Raw genomic sequence first — 13,747 nt, 5'->3', positions numbered from 1 at the left:
CCCTCGTATTCCTTCTGCATCTTCCCAAATACCACCTCCCCTCTCCCAAAAAGCTAGGTAATTCCACCAAAAAAAAAAAAAATACAGAAGACAAAGCTAATTCTTTATTTTCAGTTGTACCTCATATTATAGGTGTATTTTGACTACGACTAAGTATTACAAAGCTGTGTTACATGAAAACAGACCTGAAAGTCCTACTGTGGTCTACACATGCAACCAAGCATCTGTTTTGTTCTCTTCTGGACTTACCACTGTTAATTATCACTACAGAGATGTCTTAACAGAAGTTATGGTGTGATATTAGGAAGAATTTGGTGCCAGGAGCCTGGTTTCAAATGGCCTACTCTCAAGCCTGTATTTCATTTCCAATTGCAGAAAAGGCAAAAGTCCTTTTACCTCTTAGCAGTGCATTCTTTTCTTAATTCATGCAGGGATTCGTTATGCTCTTGAAGTTTCTGGTATTCAGTCTCAAATGCATTTTCTAAACAACATGAGGAATCAGGAAAACAATTAGTACAACTAAGAAAATATTTTATCTGGAGTTTTTAAGTAGATACTGACGCAAAAGTTGGCAATGATCCTCCACTCACTTTTAGATACCCATTTTCCATATTATGCTGCCAAACTGGGGAATGACAGAGCAGGGGGAACACAAGTCTTCATGCACTATACACCATTCACCAGCCAAATACAATCAACAAAACCTCATTCTCCATTAATACATGTTCCCCTCATGCCCACAGTAGTGGAATAGTTCAGTTAAGGCATCTTAATATTTGCACAGCCAGAGTTAAGTAAATGGCAAAATACTCATTTTTAGTAGTGACTATTTTAGACTCAACTAAGTATTTAAAAGGAAAAAAAAAAAAAAAGTCCTGTACGAATATCAAACATCCATGCAGTTTGGTCCCTGGTGAGCTCCAAAGAGACAATGGTCTAACATTTTACTATAGGACATTTTCCTGGTAGAAAATACCACGACGACTGAGCATTTCACCTTTCACTTACATAATAAGCTATTAAGAGGGAGTTTTGTCTTCTAACACTTAAAATGGGATCCTAATCAGAGGTATAATAACATCCCTCATGACATTATAATGTGCCTGCATCAAGCCACTGTTTACTGTATCTCAGTGCAGCTCTTCTGATTTTATCATAGAACATTAATTAAGCAGAGATTTAAGATTGCTTTAGAGAGGTGTCATAGTAAGAAGTTAGAGACAGGATACCAGAAACTGCTGTCCAGAATTCAGTATAACACAGATGGTGAAGAGATTATATCTGGCTGCAAATTTCAGATAAAGAAAAACACAAGCACATTAGAGCCAGACTAAAAAAAAAAAAAAAAAAAAAAAAAAAAAAACACAAAAAAACCCAGCACCTTCATTTTGGTCACCATGATCATAAGGTAGGCGGCTACTATCCTGATCAGAGCATTATGACTATCTGCAGTAGAAGCAATAACATTTCTACGCTTACCTCTGTCACACAAAGTACTTTTTTTCTTATGTAACAAGGCTACTTCTTGACCAAGGGCCTTCCTCTGCCTCTCCAGTTCATTACGTAGCACCAGGATCTTCAGCTGTAAACATTCACTCTCCTTTTTCTATTGGAAGAAAAACAGATTTTAAAAAAATAAAAGCTTTTTCTGCACACAAGCAGTTTCATAAAAGGGGTGATAGAAGGGATAGACAAACTCCCACTTTTCTATTTTGTCAAACCCTTAAGCCAGTTTGACACTTTTGGAAATTAGCTGAGTGATCTCAACCCAGAATCTACCTTAGAGCAATAAAGTAACTTCACATCACAAGTTTGTCCTTTCCTATCCAAGGCACCAGATGGGTGCCAGTGAGTACCAATATAATGAAATCACCATGAGCCACTCTTGTTCTGTCAACTCTGCTTCGAAATGAGCTCAGCTTTTCTGATCAGAAAGTAGAAACTAGTGCCAGTACACTTTGTTGGAGAGGGGAAGAGGACAGGCAAAACAAACTGTCAAAAGCTATTGCAAGATCTAATATAATTCTTCCTTAAAATGAACGTGTCACTTGAGTGACAGCTTCTGCATAAACTCTGTTCAACCAAAGGGAGTAGTGGTACAGGAAGATACAACGAGTAGGCTCACCTCACTCTAAATCCACCACAGGTTCCTGTCAAGATTTATCTAAATCATTAAAAGTTTGTTTTTCCTGATAAACCTCTTTCATGCACTGTGCAGTATTTATGCTTTTATACTATAAATATATAAATTTGCCTTTATCCAAAATAAAGGTAAAAAGAGGATAAGCAATCTATCAATCCATCTGAGTAACATAAATCTAAAATCCATTACATTACACTTCTCAGATGAGTTCCCATTTAAAATGACAGGTTTAAAAAAAGATTTCAAGTTCAAGAGTTAAAAAAAACAAGCTTATGGTAAAGACCTCAGCCAGGTGCTTCAGCAAGCCCCGCGAATAAAGTTCTAGATAATCAAAACTTACCAGTTCGTTGCTTGTAGATGTACATCTCAGCTTCTCTTCAATCTCCCTTCCTATTTTCTGAACAGTTACCTGAGTCTGTTTAATTGCACACTGGGCTCTGTGAAGCCTGTAAGGAGAAGAGAAGTTACAGCTGCAGTAAAGTTTCCCCACACACACCCTAGTGATGAACACACCAGTCACCTCACAACCAGCAGCACTAATACAAATTCAGATTGCCAGCTTCTATTTTGAAATAAAACATTAAGAGGAATCATAACTTGCACTGTTTAGAAATCAGTATCCAAAGCAAACCAGCAAAGTCTCTAAATTTGACCAAGTACCAAATTTCCTTTTCACTTGTTAAATTCAATAGATAATCATAGGGATCTTATGTCACAATTAAGTTATAACACTGCTAACATCAAGACAGATAAACACATGACAATCACCATGAGCTCTGTTAACACCGGTCAGCTTTTAAAAAGTGCAAGTATCCTTTCAATAACACAGAGCTTCCCAGGCCAAAAACATGAAACACCCTTCAGCATCCTCAAATACGCTACAGGCCCTTCTGTAACAAAAACATGGGTTTCTTGATTGAATCACATTTGAAGCGTGTGTTTCTAATCAATAGCCCTGGCTTCAGGGTGAAGAAAAAAACCTGGTTATTTGCCATATTTATTGAAAAAAAAAAAATCAGGCAGATGAAAGCTATGGCAAAAAATAAAAGTCTAAGAGAGGCATTAATATCTACTTTAGAATTAACATGGGGTGGAAATTAACATATTTATTAGAAAAACTTAGAGTTGGTCTGCAGAGACTGTGTTTTTTAAGGCATGCAAACCCATCCAAAGTTTCACTATTAATGGCCACTTCTTTTGTAAGGATATTCTTCAGACAGCCTTGCTGCTGGGGTAAACACTTAGCTCAACTAAGGTCTTGAGGAAAAGTGGTCAGATAAGCTACTGTATGACATCAGTGCTTTGCTGGGCAAACATAAGGAAAAAGACCGAGCCTGATTCAATGCACGCTTTAACAACCACCTCTGCTTTGCTGCAGTTCAAAAGCTCTGCCTCTCCATAGGAATGCCTCATTTTACTAAAGTAAGACTATGAGTTTGCTGTGCTCTAGTGCTTTGGTTCTGGGTGCACACCGAAGAGTCTACTCAGCTCCTTCCTTTTACGTTCTCTAACCTCTTCCAGATTTATAAGCAATTGAGGCACTGGTATTGAAAGTTTTTGCCTAACAGTTTTTAATGGTCTGTACGCAGCTAGACCAAGGCAACCAGGCTGTATATTTCAAGTGTGAGTGACCACAAAGCATTACTCCTCCTCGCACCACCTCCCATCAGCATCCCATCTCAACTCGCCGGCACACATTACATCTTACTCAGTGTGAGGACAGTGCCCAAACCACCTAGCCCAGCAAACAAATACATGGGGAGGAGATTATACATGGACAACAGGGAACAAGCAGTGCTTGTAAGATTAAACAAGGTCATTGCAATTTAGGATTTTTACACGTGTAACTCTACAGTGAATACATTTAAGTCAGACACCTTTAGTTCCTTCATATTATTGTTTCTCCTAAATACCGCTCTCTGTAATGGTGCAATTTGAAACAAAAATTTAAGAGATTCCTTCGGTTTCTTTAGAGCTTCTCGGACTGCTCATAGCACAAGCACAGCTTTTTAGGAGTGGTTGTACCCCATCTAAATCACCTATTGAACAGCATGGCTGCTACCAGGGGTGGGGGGTGGAGGGGTAAGACCGCTGAGGCCAACAGCACTGCGTCACCCAAGGGCTTGGTCTCACATTCCTCATGGAGCAGAGACCTCCTGGAAACATTTCCTACTGGGAACTACTACTTATACCTCCCAGCTTCCTGAACGCATCTCGGGGCTGTTAGCTAGGTAACATATGGCTACACAGGTCAAAGCCAAGGTTTGCTGACCATCCTGAACGTCACACAGCAAGGTCTAAGTTTCCTTCCTCAACAGTTTCCAGCCTGCCTCTTTCCAGAAGTCTGGAACATTTTCTTTCCAGACATAAGAAAGCCTTACTCTTTACCTATAAGTTTTAGCTCTGGGTAATAACTAAGTGACATTTCCCTTTCCCCTTCTCTCCCCTTCATCTAATTTTATACTGGAAGACCATTCTTGATTTAGTCCGTTAGGTGATTAAGAAAGAATTTTTACAAGTCTTCACCTCACGCCATTTAGGTAGCAAAATCTGACTGCTGGAAAGTGTTTTACTCAATGAAAGAATATTTATGTAACTGATACATTGTTAGAAGAGTCATTTGCCACACGAGTTCCTCATAGTGGTTTGATCAATATTCAGCTAACAACATACAAATTTTCTAATACTTTTAAGTTCTTCTACCCATGCCCAAGTATAAGACACAAATATCTATTCAGACTGACTTCTCAAAACAGTACATACCTTAGAATACTACTTCAATTTGGTGAATCTCTACCTAAAGGTATATCCCTAACCTATAAGGACTGCTATATAAAATAACTAGGCAATTGAGTCTGTTTTTAATAAGAAAGGGTTTTATTTTTAAGCCAAATATCATCCAGTCATTTCTTGCTATATAAAAAACCCTTACCATTAAACTTGGCTGCCTTGATGTCAAATAGTGCCATTTACATTGCAAGACAGAAAACTTACTGATACTGGTTGACTCAATCCCAGTATGTTCGCTGTTGTTCCAAGAACTTTAAAATGGTAACAGTAAGATCATGACCACATCCGAAGTTAAGCCTTCCAAGACTAAAATTTTAGGGGCTTCATGTCACAAAAGCAGCAACTATCAACAGAAATCTCCCTTCCACAGCCAAAAAAGCCCCCACTGCACCCACATGGAAATCTTTGGTCATCCAACAAGGGGGGTACAAACTAAGCCATAAGAACATCAGCATAGAAATTTTGTCCATCATTTCTGCACGTACAAGACAGACTTCAGTGGAGGCAATTATGATTGCACCAATGAATGGAGATCAGCAAGCTGAGGCTATAAATATGGATTAAAATTTATACATAATGAATGGAGAGAAACCTCAACACTAATTGACTGCATATTGTTTCCATTTCTAGTCCGAATGCAAGTCCAATGCTACAGCCCAAAGTTAGCACAATTTGTGCTTAGAGTACAATCCAGCTTGGTTTAGTAATTGACAACGATGAGCCAACTGATGGCATAATCTACGTGCTATCAGCCAACACAGGATTCTTCCTAGATTGCTCAAGAGGGGTTTTTTTATTATTCTTTATTAAAATTAGCACTTCCATAGCACTTTAAGAGCTAATTCAGTGCTTCAAGAGGCCACTGGCCCACTACCAAATTTCCTTCAGCGGTCAGGAAAGCCAAGCCAGATACAGCAGAAACCCAAGCCTTTTCAAAGGGATAGCTTAGCCAACAGTGTCGTCATCGTGTGTCTGCAGGCTGCTCTGGTGTCCCTGCAGCAGCTTGCAGCCACTGCCAGCCAGCAGCAGAGTAATACGAATGTTAAGTGTGACAGATTTACTGCTGCTGCTTGGGGCCCTGAGAGCTGCTGTGCAATTGTCCAACATCAGGTGAGTTGCATGCTGCTGCCTGGGGAAGAACTGGAAAGCAAAACAGACGTTAAAATTCCTTACAGGGGAAGGCTGCTCTCATATAGTTTGGAGGTAGAGATCCATGAACCTCTTGTTCCACTTCCATTCTCATATCACCTGCTTACCGAGATGAGGAAGACTGAGAGGAAACAAAATACTCTCCCTTCCTTTGGAAGATGAAGAGATGGTGGGATACATGCAAAAATGTTTGCCGTGTACTGTAAACTAAGACCAACAAAAGCTGTATCCCTAATCGATCTAGGAAGAACCAGCAGGCAAAATTTCAACATCTTCCTCTTCACTTGCTAGTTCCCAAGCTGCTGAAATACAGGCTATTTGAGGTATTTCTTCAAGGCTTCTCAAGTCTGAAAAAAAAAAAAAAAAAAACAGTTTCCTTTCTCCCCCCACCCCCCTAAAAAAACCCAACAAACCTACTTTCTACCTTGGCTGTAGGGTTTGAAACAATTCTAGCATATGATGTTCTGCCAATCAATCCAACTTGGGTACTGTCTTAGAGAGGGAAAAGTTTCTGAGTTTTGGACTTCTTCACCATTACAGAATTTCTTTGTAATAACATCCTTGTCTTGTTTGCAAGATCAAGCAGTTTTCCTGACTGCCCAAGACTGCAAAATGCACTGGTCCAACATAACTTGACTTCACAACTTGGGAATGTGCTGTAACAACACATTTGCTCTCTTTCAGCTTGCAGTAAATTTGGGGCAATGTTTGAAGGTTCAGCTGAAGCGCTTTCCTTTAAGACACAGCAGCACCCTGCAACTGAGATATTCCTCTTGGTCATGAATTAGTCTAGTGATTTACTAGTTTAATAGCAAGTTCACTCCTCGCTGCAATCTTTAAAAAACTGGAAGCTGGAGGGTGGAGACAGTTGTGTCTATTAAGCTAACATATGCTTATATTTACATTAATGAAAGTCTCTCAACCTTATTAGACATTCGATACAAGATTTTGTAGTTCTATCATACACTCAAAAATATATTTGCTCCTATCAGACACATCTGGATTTTTCATGCATGGAACTTTAAACCATAAATACATCAATTAATTATAGCAGTCACATACTACAGCTACTTCTCACAAGAGAAATAAATGCCTATGGTCTTATTTGCCAGAACAACCTTCTTTTACAATGAGACTAAATTTAAACTGAGAATTACTACCAGGGATTTAGAAAATAGAACAGAACATTTCTGGCAGTAAGTGATATGTAGGATCCTGGAAGTCAAATACCTAAGCCTATTAAAGAAAAAAAATAATCCAAGATTTTTCTATTGCATACAAAAAATGGAACATGCACTACTTCATATCAGTCCAGAAATTAGATTATAGGGAGTGCCAGCCAGCTATAACTTTTTTTTTTTTTTTTTTTTTTTTTACACAGCCCTTTAAACCATCATTTGCTACCTCTGCTTTCCCTCACGAAAAACTTTTCTAATTTATAATCATATACTCCCTTTCCCAATTTCCTCGGAAACCTATACCTACAATTTGTCAAAAACAGATTTAGAGTGAGAGAAGACAGTAGGGAGTAAGAAGAGAATAAAATGCAAGTCTGACTTGTTCATTTATGGCATTAAAGCTCTACAAGAGCCAGTGCTCTAAGAAATTCAAACAAGAGAGTGCTGTCAAAGCACAGATACTTTCCATCATTCTTTCAAACAGTTTTGAGTCTTACATGTGTAAGACTCAAATTAAGATTTGGAATAATCAAGTCCACATGGACACTGCAACAATGGATGCTTTGAGCTGGCTGCAAATGGAGAAAAGGAAAAAATACGTCTATCAGACTGGCAGCAGGGGAGGTCCTGGCCTGCAGTGTGAAGAACATTTAAAGGAGCTAGCTAGCATACAGATCACCTTCAATACACACAGGGTATGAACAGAAGAGTCTTAACATGAAGCGCAGACAATTTTTTCCAGAAATGAGGTCACAAAACCTGAGATGTCTCTAGTTCTCTTACTCCAATTCACAGATTTAACTCCAGCACTGGGGTGGAGCTAAGGCTTGATTCTTTTATTCAAAGAACAAATGTGTTTATGGCAATTAACAAAGGAAGTTTCTTTTTGTTCTTTATACTGGGGCTTATCAGTTTGTGATTACAGAAACCTTGCTGCCAAGGCAACAGAGAGAATCACATTCAAGTCACTGTATATAGCAGAAAGGTAAATTGCATGCAAAACCAATTTCCAAAGGGCATAAACATGTAAAGATGACTCCTACCAGGACAACGACACTAGCAGAAGCCAACAGCCTTTGGTTGACGTGTAATTTGCCAACAAATCTTAATGTAAGTTTCAATTCTCCCTCTGAGACAGTGAGCAAGCCTAAGATTGGAGCTCCCTGCACAACTGAAAAGAAAGATGCATAAATTCAGGTTGAATGGGTTAAAGCTCAACCTAAAACAGGAAACAGCTGCTCTTCAGCTGATTGTGTTCTTCCAATCACACTCTGGACAACTGATAAGGTGTTTGTGACAACTGAGCACAAGCCTTACACACTGGAGGAAGAAGGAGAAACAGCAGTCAATATACAAGTGACTCATTTTTTCAAGCTGCATACTGCTGCACTTTTTGCTGGATGCCATCCCCAAACTCAAATCAGAGTTTGCTTCCAAGAGAAGTAGAATACTGCAGCTGAAGTAGAGAAGCAAGATCTCCCACCAGGTGACAGGACAGTTGTAACACTCACAGGAGCCATCTGCAGCATCTCAGTCATAGGTGCATTCCCTGCCCTGCCCTCTTTGTAATTATCAAAGATAAAAGAGCATTTCCCCAATGTGAGAGCTTTAATCCATTTGATTTGTTCTCAGTCAAAATGCAGTATTGACTTTCCCTGATGTGGTTAGGTATTTCTGAGCATTTTGGAGACATGACTGCATTCACTGAAATCTCTGCCCAGGCTGAAAGAGAAAGCAATTAGCAGCACCATTCTCATGGCCAAAGTTATACCAAAAATAAAGAGGAGTCCCAATGTCACTGTTCACAAAATCCTCCTCCTTAAACACTTTCAAGTATCTGTTAGAAAATTATTTAGCTAAGCGACATGCTCTGTTTTTCGTCAACTCTAATAAAGCCAGAAATAGGAGGAGGACTGGGTTATGACTTCTAATCTAATTGAACATGGTCTCATTGACACGGTCTTTTACATGCCATCGCAAATAAAGCAGCAGAATAAAGCTATTTTTGATGTTCTGCACAGCTCTGTGTAATATCTCAAACAGGGCTCAAACCAAATTTGATCAAGAGCTAACAACATGCCTATCATGCTCGCTAAAAATCTGCCACTGTAGGGGTGTTTTATTCCATATGGCATATCAGGAAAGCTGAAAAGCAGCAGCAGAAGACTACTAACCCTGCAGCTAAGTTAAGGTACAAAAAAAAACCACCCCTCTCATGCTTCACGGACTGTTTCAACTTGCTATGACCCATGCCGCTCTCTCTTCTACAGATTTTGGCAAAAGGCGGGCTTGTAAATTGACTCTTCTGATGACTGATTAGCCCTAATTTCCATATAGCTTAGCACCACACAAGCAAAATGCCTGGGAACAGATTTGCCTGAAAGTCTGAGTCCACAGATCAAAATCCCTAAGGAACCTCTCAGAAAAATTCAGATCCCAGTTTCCATCTCCATTGCTACTTCCCAGGAAGACACCACCCCACAACTCCAACCCGCGTGGATTTTAGGCCAAGAGAGATGACACTTGTTATACTATTCATCCATTTCAGTACCGCTTATTAGAGTATACAGAGGCACTCAGATCCGATTACAATTCATATTTATTTATGCTGGCCTTAGGCCACCTGGGTTTTCACGTCCAAAGCCAAGGGGATGCCTGCCTTGTCTTGGCTGCCTATACAGTACGAAGAGCCAAGTCTTCCAGGTGGAAATCTTTCCTAGTTAGAAACATCAAACCTGGCCATCACAGAAAATCAACCACACTTATCACTAGCAAAGGGAAGTTTTAGCACAACTCGCTGATTTAAGAGCACAAGTCAGGCTAAGAGGAATCCTACCACCCATTACACACAGCTGAGATGGTGTCTTTCTACACCTGCTGGGAAAGGGCGATGGCAGCAGCAGTAGCAACATTCAAGTCAAAGTCTGAAACATGAGCCAGCAGTTTGTTTGCTAAGATAGAGGAAAAGCTAGAATGAGGCACTGCCACAAACGCACACACCATCTTCTCAAGATGTGGTACTGTTTCTACTGCATGAACATCCATAACTACCACACTTAGAAGGGTTTTAGTCACACCTATGAGTTGGGACACTTCTCCAAGGAAAGAACAGCAGAGGAAAAAAAAAAAAAAAAACCAACAGAAACAAAAGACTTAACTGTCAGTGCATGTTTTAAAATGTAAATAAAAATTAAATTATTCCTGCCTCCCCTTATCTCTGTGCATCTACCAGTGGGCTACGAGGAATAGGGTAGCAAAGAACAAACTCTCTATTTCCACACAGTCAGAACTGCGGAGGTGAGAGGCTGAATTCTACCCACTGCACAGCTCCAGGGGGTTTGCTTCTTCCATGAAGGTGGGGATGGAAAGAGAGGAACTTCAGGGAAGTTCAGAAGACAGTGCAGCTTTGTGTGGCTCTGGGTTTGTTATCAGATGCTGTACAACCCTCCAACAGCATGTCGTCTTCCTGCTTTCACTCCTTTTCACCCCACCAAATATTTGGGAAGCCTAAAGTTCAGAATTGCTGCTTATAGCAATGATACAATAGCAAAGTCTGACTGAGCTACTGGCTCTCAAGACAGGACACTGACATTATTCAAGATTGACTTGTCTTGTGCTTCTCCTTAGCTGTACGCAGGTCAATGTACTCCCCAGATACACCTTAGCACAAGTTTAAGCCCGTGATAACCTTGCTCACTCCACCATTGCCCACTCAGCTTAGGAAAAACAGCTTCAAGTTTAGCATAATTTCCATGTGTTAAAAATAGCTGCCCAAAGGCAGTTACTACATTTGGCATGTGCAATTCCACTGACAGTAGTCTCAGAGAAATTACTCTGAGCCACTAATGTGTTTTTCAACACTACAACTGCTTACTTTTGTCTGCTTCTAGTTTCAGAGGTCAGGTCAACTGTGTAAATTCTATTCATTCAATAAGACTGCTAATAAGGATGGAAGCATTTAAACACACAAGCAACATATCTGTTAAAAAGCTACTTTCCTAAGATAGGTAGAGCTAAACAAAAGCTGATTTTATATTGTGCCCCCGTGTTTTAGTCTTGGTCACTTGAGATAGTTGATTTTACCAACATCTCAAAGTTTCAGACTGCAGACAAACACTATGTACAGGTGTATTCTTAAATAATTTCTCTTCAGCAATAAGACATGCACTCTTCTTTAAACAAGCAGTTATTTCACAAATGGCAAATTCTGAAACAAAGTCTGTCACTTGATGAATATCCCTGGCCTAAAACAGATTATGAAATCTGAAGACGACTGGCATACTTAAGGTACTGGGACTTAAGACAACTTCTAGTAACTTATATTTCTACTTGTTATCTACCAACATGCCCAACGTTCAACAGTGCACTGCAGGTTACTTTGAGCCCCTAACCTAGAAAGTAGTAATGAGTTGCTAGTTCAGAGGTTGAGCTCTGGTCCTCCTCCGAGCAGCGTCTTGTCATTGGCCATCTTGGACCTTTTCAAGTCACTGAACCTGGGGCCATCATTGCTGTGATGTGAAAGACAAGGAAATTGTTCACTGCATGTTAGAATTTGATTTGAAAAGTCATGTTTACTTGTCCAGGGCACTGCAGTCAGATTTCTTTGCTTATCACCAGAACTCCGATAACCTGTTGCTTTTAATGAATGCACACCCCGTGCAGTCTCTGGAGTTGCTCTAGTTTTCAAGATTTAATCCACTAGATCAGATGCACATGTGGCAGTAGCAGAAGTAGCCCTTTAACACCTGGAACTATTATTTAAGTCAACTTCAGCCAGATTAGGTATTAGTAATACTACAGCAGTTGCCTGGAGCTAGTCTTTTATTCAACTCCAGCACTCAAATTGTACCAATATCAGATGATGATGATGTTAAACACCAGTATTTTTTCAAACAAAAATACAACCAAAATGTTTACAGTTTGCACTAACTGGCTGGCTAAATAGCACAAACGTGCCACCCCATCTGCTGAAGGAATGGTTAAACCATAGAGGAAGCGGCTTAACTGGAGAGATAAAAATATAGGAAGTAAAACTTCAAACGGGTAGCTTTCACTAGTCCTTAAAGCACTTTTGTCTCCAGGCAGAATTTGGGAGGATTTCAGGTACTCACATACTTACGAGGCACAAAAGATATTAGCAGGCCAATTGCTCCAAGCGTCACAAATACCATGAAAAGCTGTTGTAGAATCAAAAATACTATTTTTTGTATTTAGAAACTGAAGTAAAATTTTAACATACAGGATTTTAAGCCCTTTCTTTAGTGATTATCAGCACATCCCATCTTCCTGACACCACTTAATAACAAAAGGTCTATTGTTTAAAGTTTAAAGAAAAGAAAGGATAGAAAACAAAGAGAATACTAAATATAAACCTATTCCCATTAGCACTGCAAACGTGCCGAGAGCTTAATTATGGAGACATGTCCAGAACATGACCTCAGATGAATTTGGCCCATCCTGAGTGTTATGTGAAAGGTGAAACGTGTTACCATATAACCTATTACTACCAGCTACATAATATTTAGAAAGCCTTTAAGTGACCTCTTTTCAGGAAATCTGACAATATGGCCAAGGGACAAAAACCTCAAAATTTTAGCCTTCCAGTTGGGGTGGTTAATTTTTGTTAGTTAGCCTTTTTAAAACAAGTGGCTGGAAGAACATTCGTTATTTCCATATGGCATGAACAACTTAATAGCAGCACTATGTTTGCCTGAGGATCGTGTCCCTGCCCCAAAACAAGGTTCATGAGCTGCAGAGGTGCTGAGAACTTCCTTGTGTAAAGCTAAGCTGTTTGAGTACTTAAACTTTTCCTCCTGCTTAATTAACTTGTAAATCCATGTAATTAAGCATCTGAGCACACAGGCACTATTCTAATCCAACACTCAAAGTTTTCTACTGTTCACACACTCTGGCATTCCTAATTAATTTTTTAAAATCAACATAATTTGAGCCAAGCACGTGCTTCTCATTAAGGCCTATTCACAAGCTTCCTAAGTTTTAGCTATTCACTACTATTGAGAATTAAAAAGAAAAAGAAAATCAAATTAAGCAATTTCTTCCCCAAAAAAGCAGCTTTGGTAGTAGATGGAGATCAGCCACAGAGATTCTCAGTTTGCAGTTTTGCAGGAGTTAAGGGTTGAGCTAAAACCTGCTCCGTCGAGCGATTTTCACACTGTACAGTGGCTGTGCCACACCTGGCAGCGCAGCACCATCACAGCAACTGGGACGCAGACACCACCATCACCAGGACTTGCTTCCTTTTTTTGAGAAGTTTAAACAAAACCGGTACAAGCTGTTCTTCGTATTCACATGTCTCGTGAAAACATTAGGAAACCACATGTGCAGCTTGTGAATTTTTACTACAGACAAGTATCGTACCATGAGAAAGTCTTCAAAATGTGGGATTTATGTGACCAGATGCAAACCTTTATGGTGTAGACACCTCCCTATTCTCTTTATAGCCAATGGACAGAAGCAGGCAGACAGC

The 13,747-nt window shown here is 39.7% G+C and overlaps 1 protein-coding gene across 3 annotated transcripts in view; it reads right to left on the bottom strand.

The window, feature by feature from the left end:
• UVRAG (UV radiation resistance associated) overlaps positions 1-13,747 on the bottom strand; it is a 96,876-nt gene that overhangs the window by 51,362 nt on the left and 31,767 nt on the right. For all 3 annotated transcript variants that reach the window (XM_042792664.1, XM_042792662.1, XM_042792663.1), the window contains 3 exons: positions 2,484-2,589; positions 1,480-1,606; positions 397-481 (listed from right to left, as the gene is read on the bottom strand). In XM_042792664.1, the coding sequence (XP_042648598.1) occupies positions 397-481; positions 1,480-1,606; positions 2,484-2,589 (318 nt within the window). The remainder of the gene's footprint in view (positions 1-396; positions 482-1,479; positions 1,607-2,483; positions 2,590-13,747) is intronic.

The sequence above is a fragment of the Tyto alba genome, unplaced genomic scaffold, assembly GCF_018691265.1.
Source record: "Tyto alba isolate M040663 unplaced genomic scaffold, T.alba_DEE_v4.0 Super-Scaffold_2, whole genome shotgun sequence".
Classification (NCBI taxonomy): Eukaryota; Metazoa; Chordata; class Aves; order Strigiformes; family Tytonidae; genus Tyto; species Tyto alba.
Note: the sequence above shows the minus strand (reverse complement) of the source record. Positions and strands in the feature narration are given on the sequence as shown.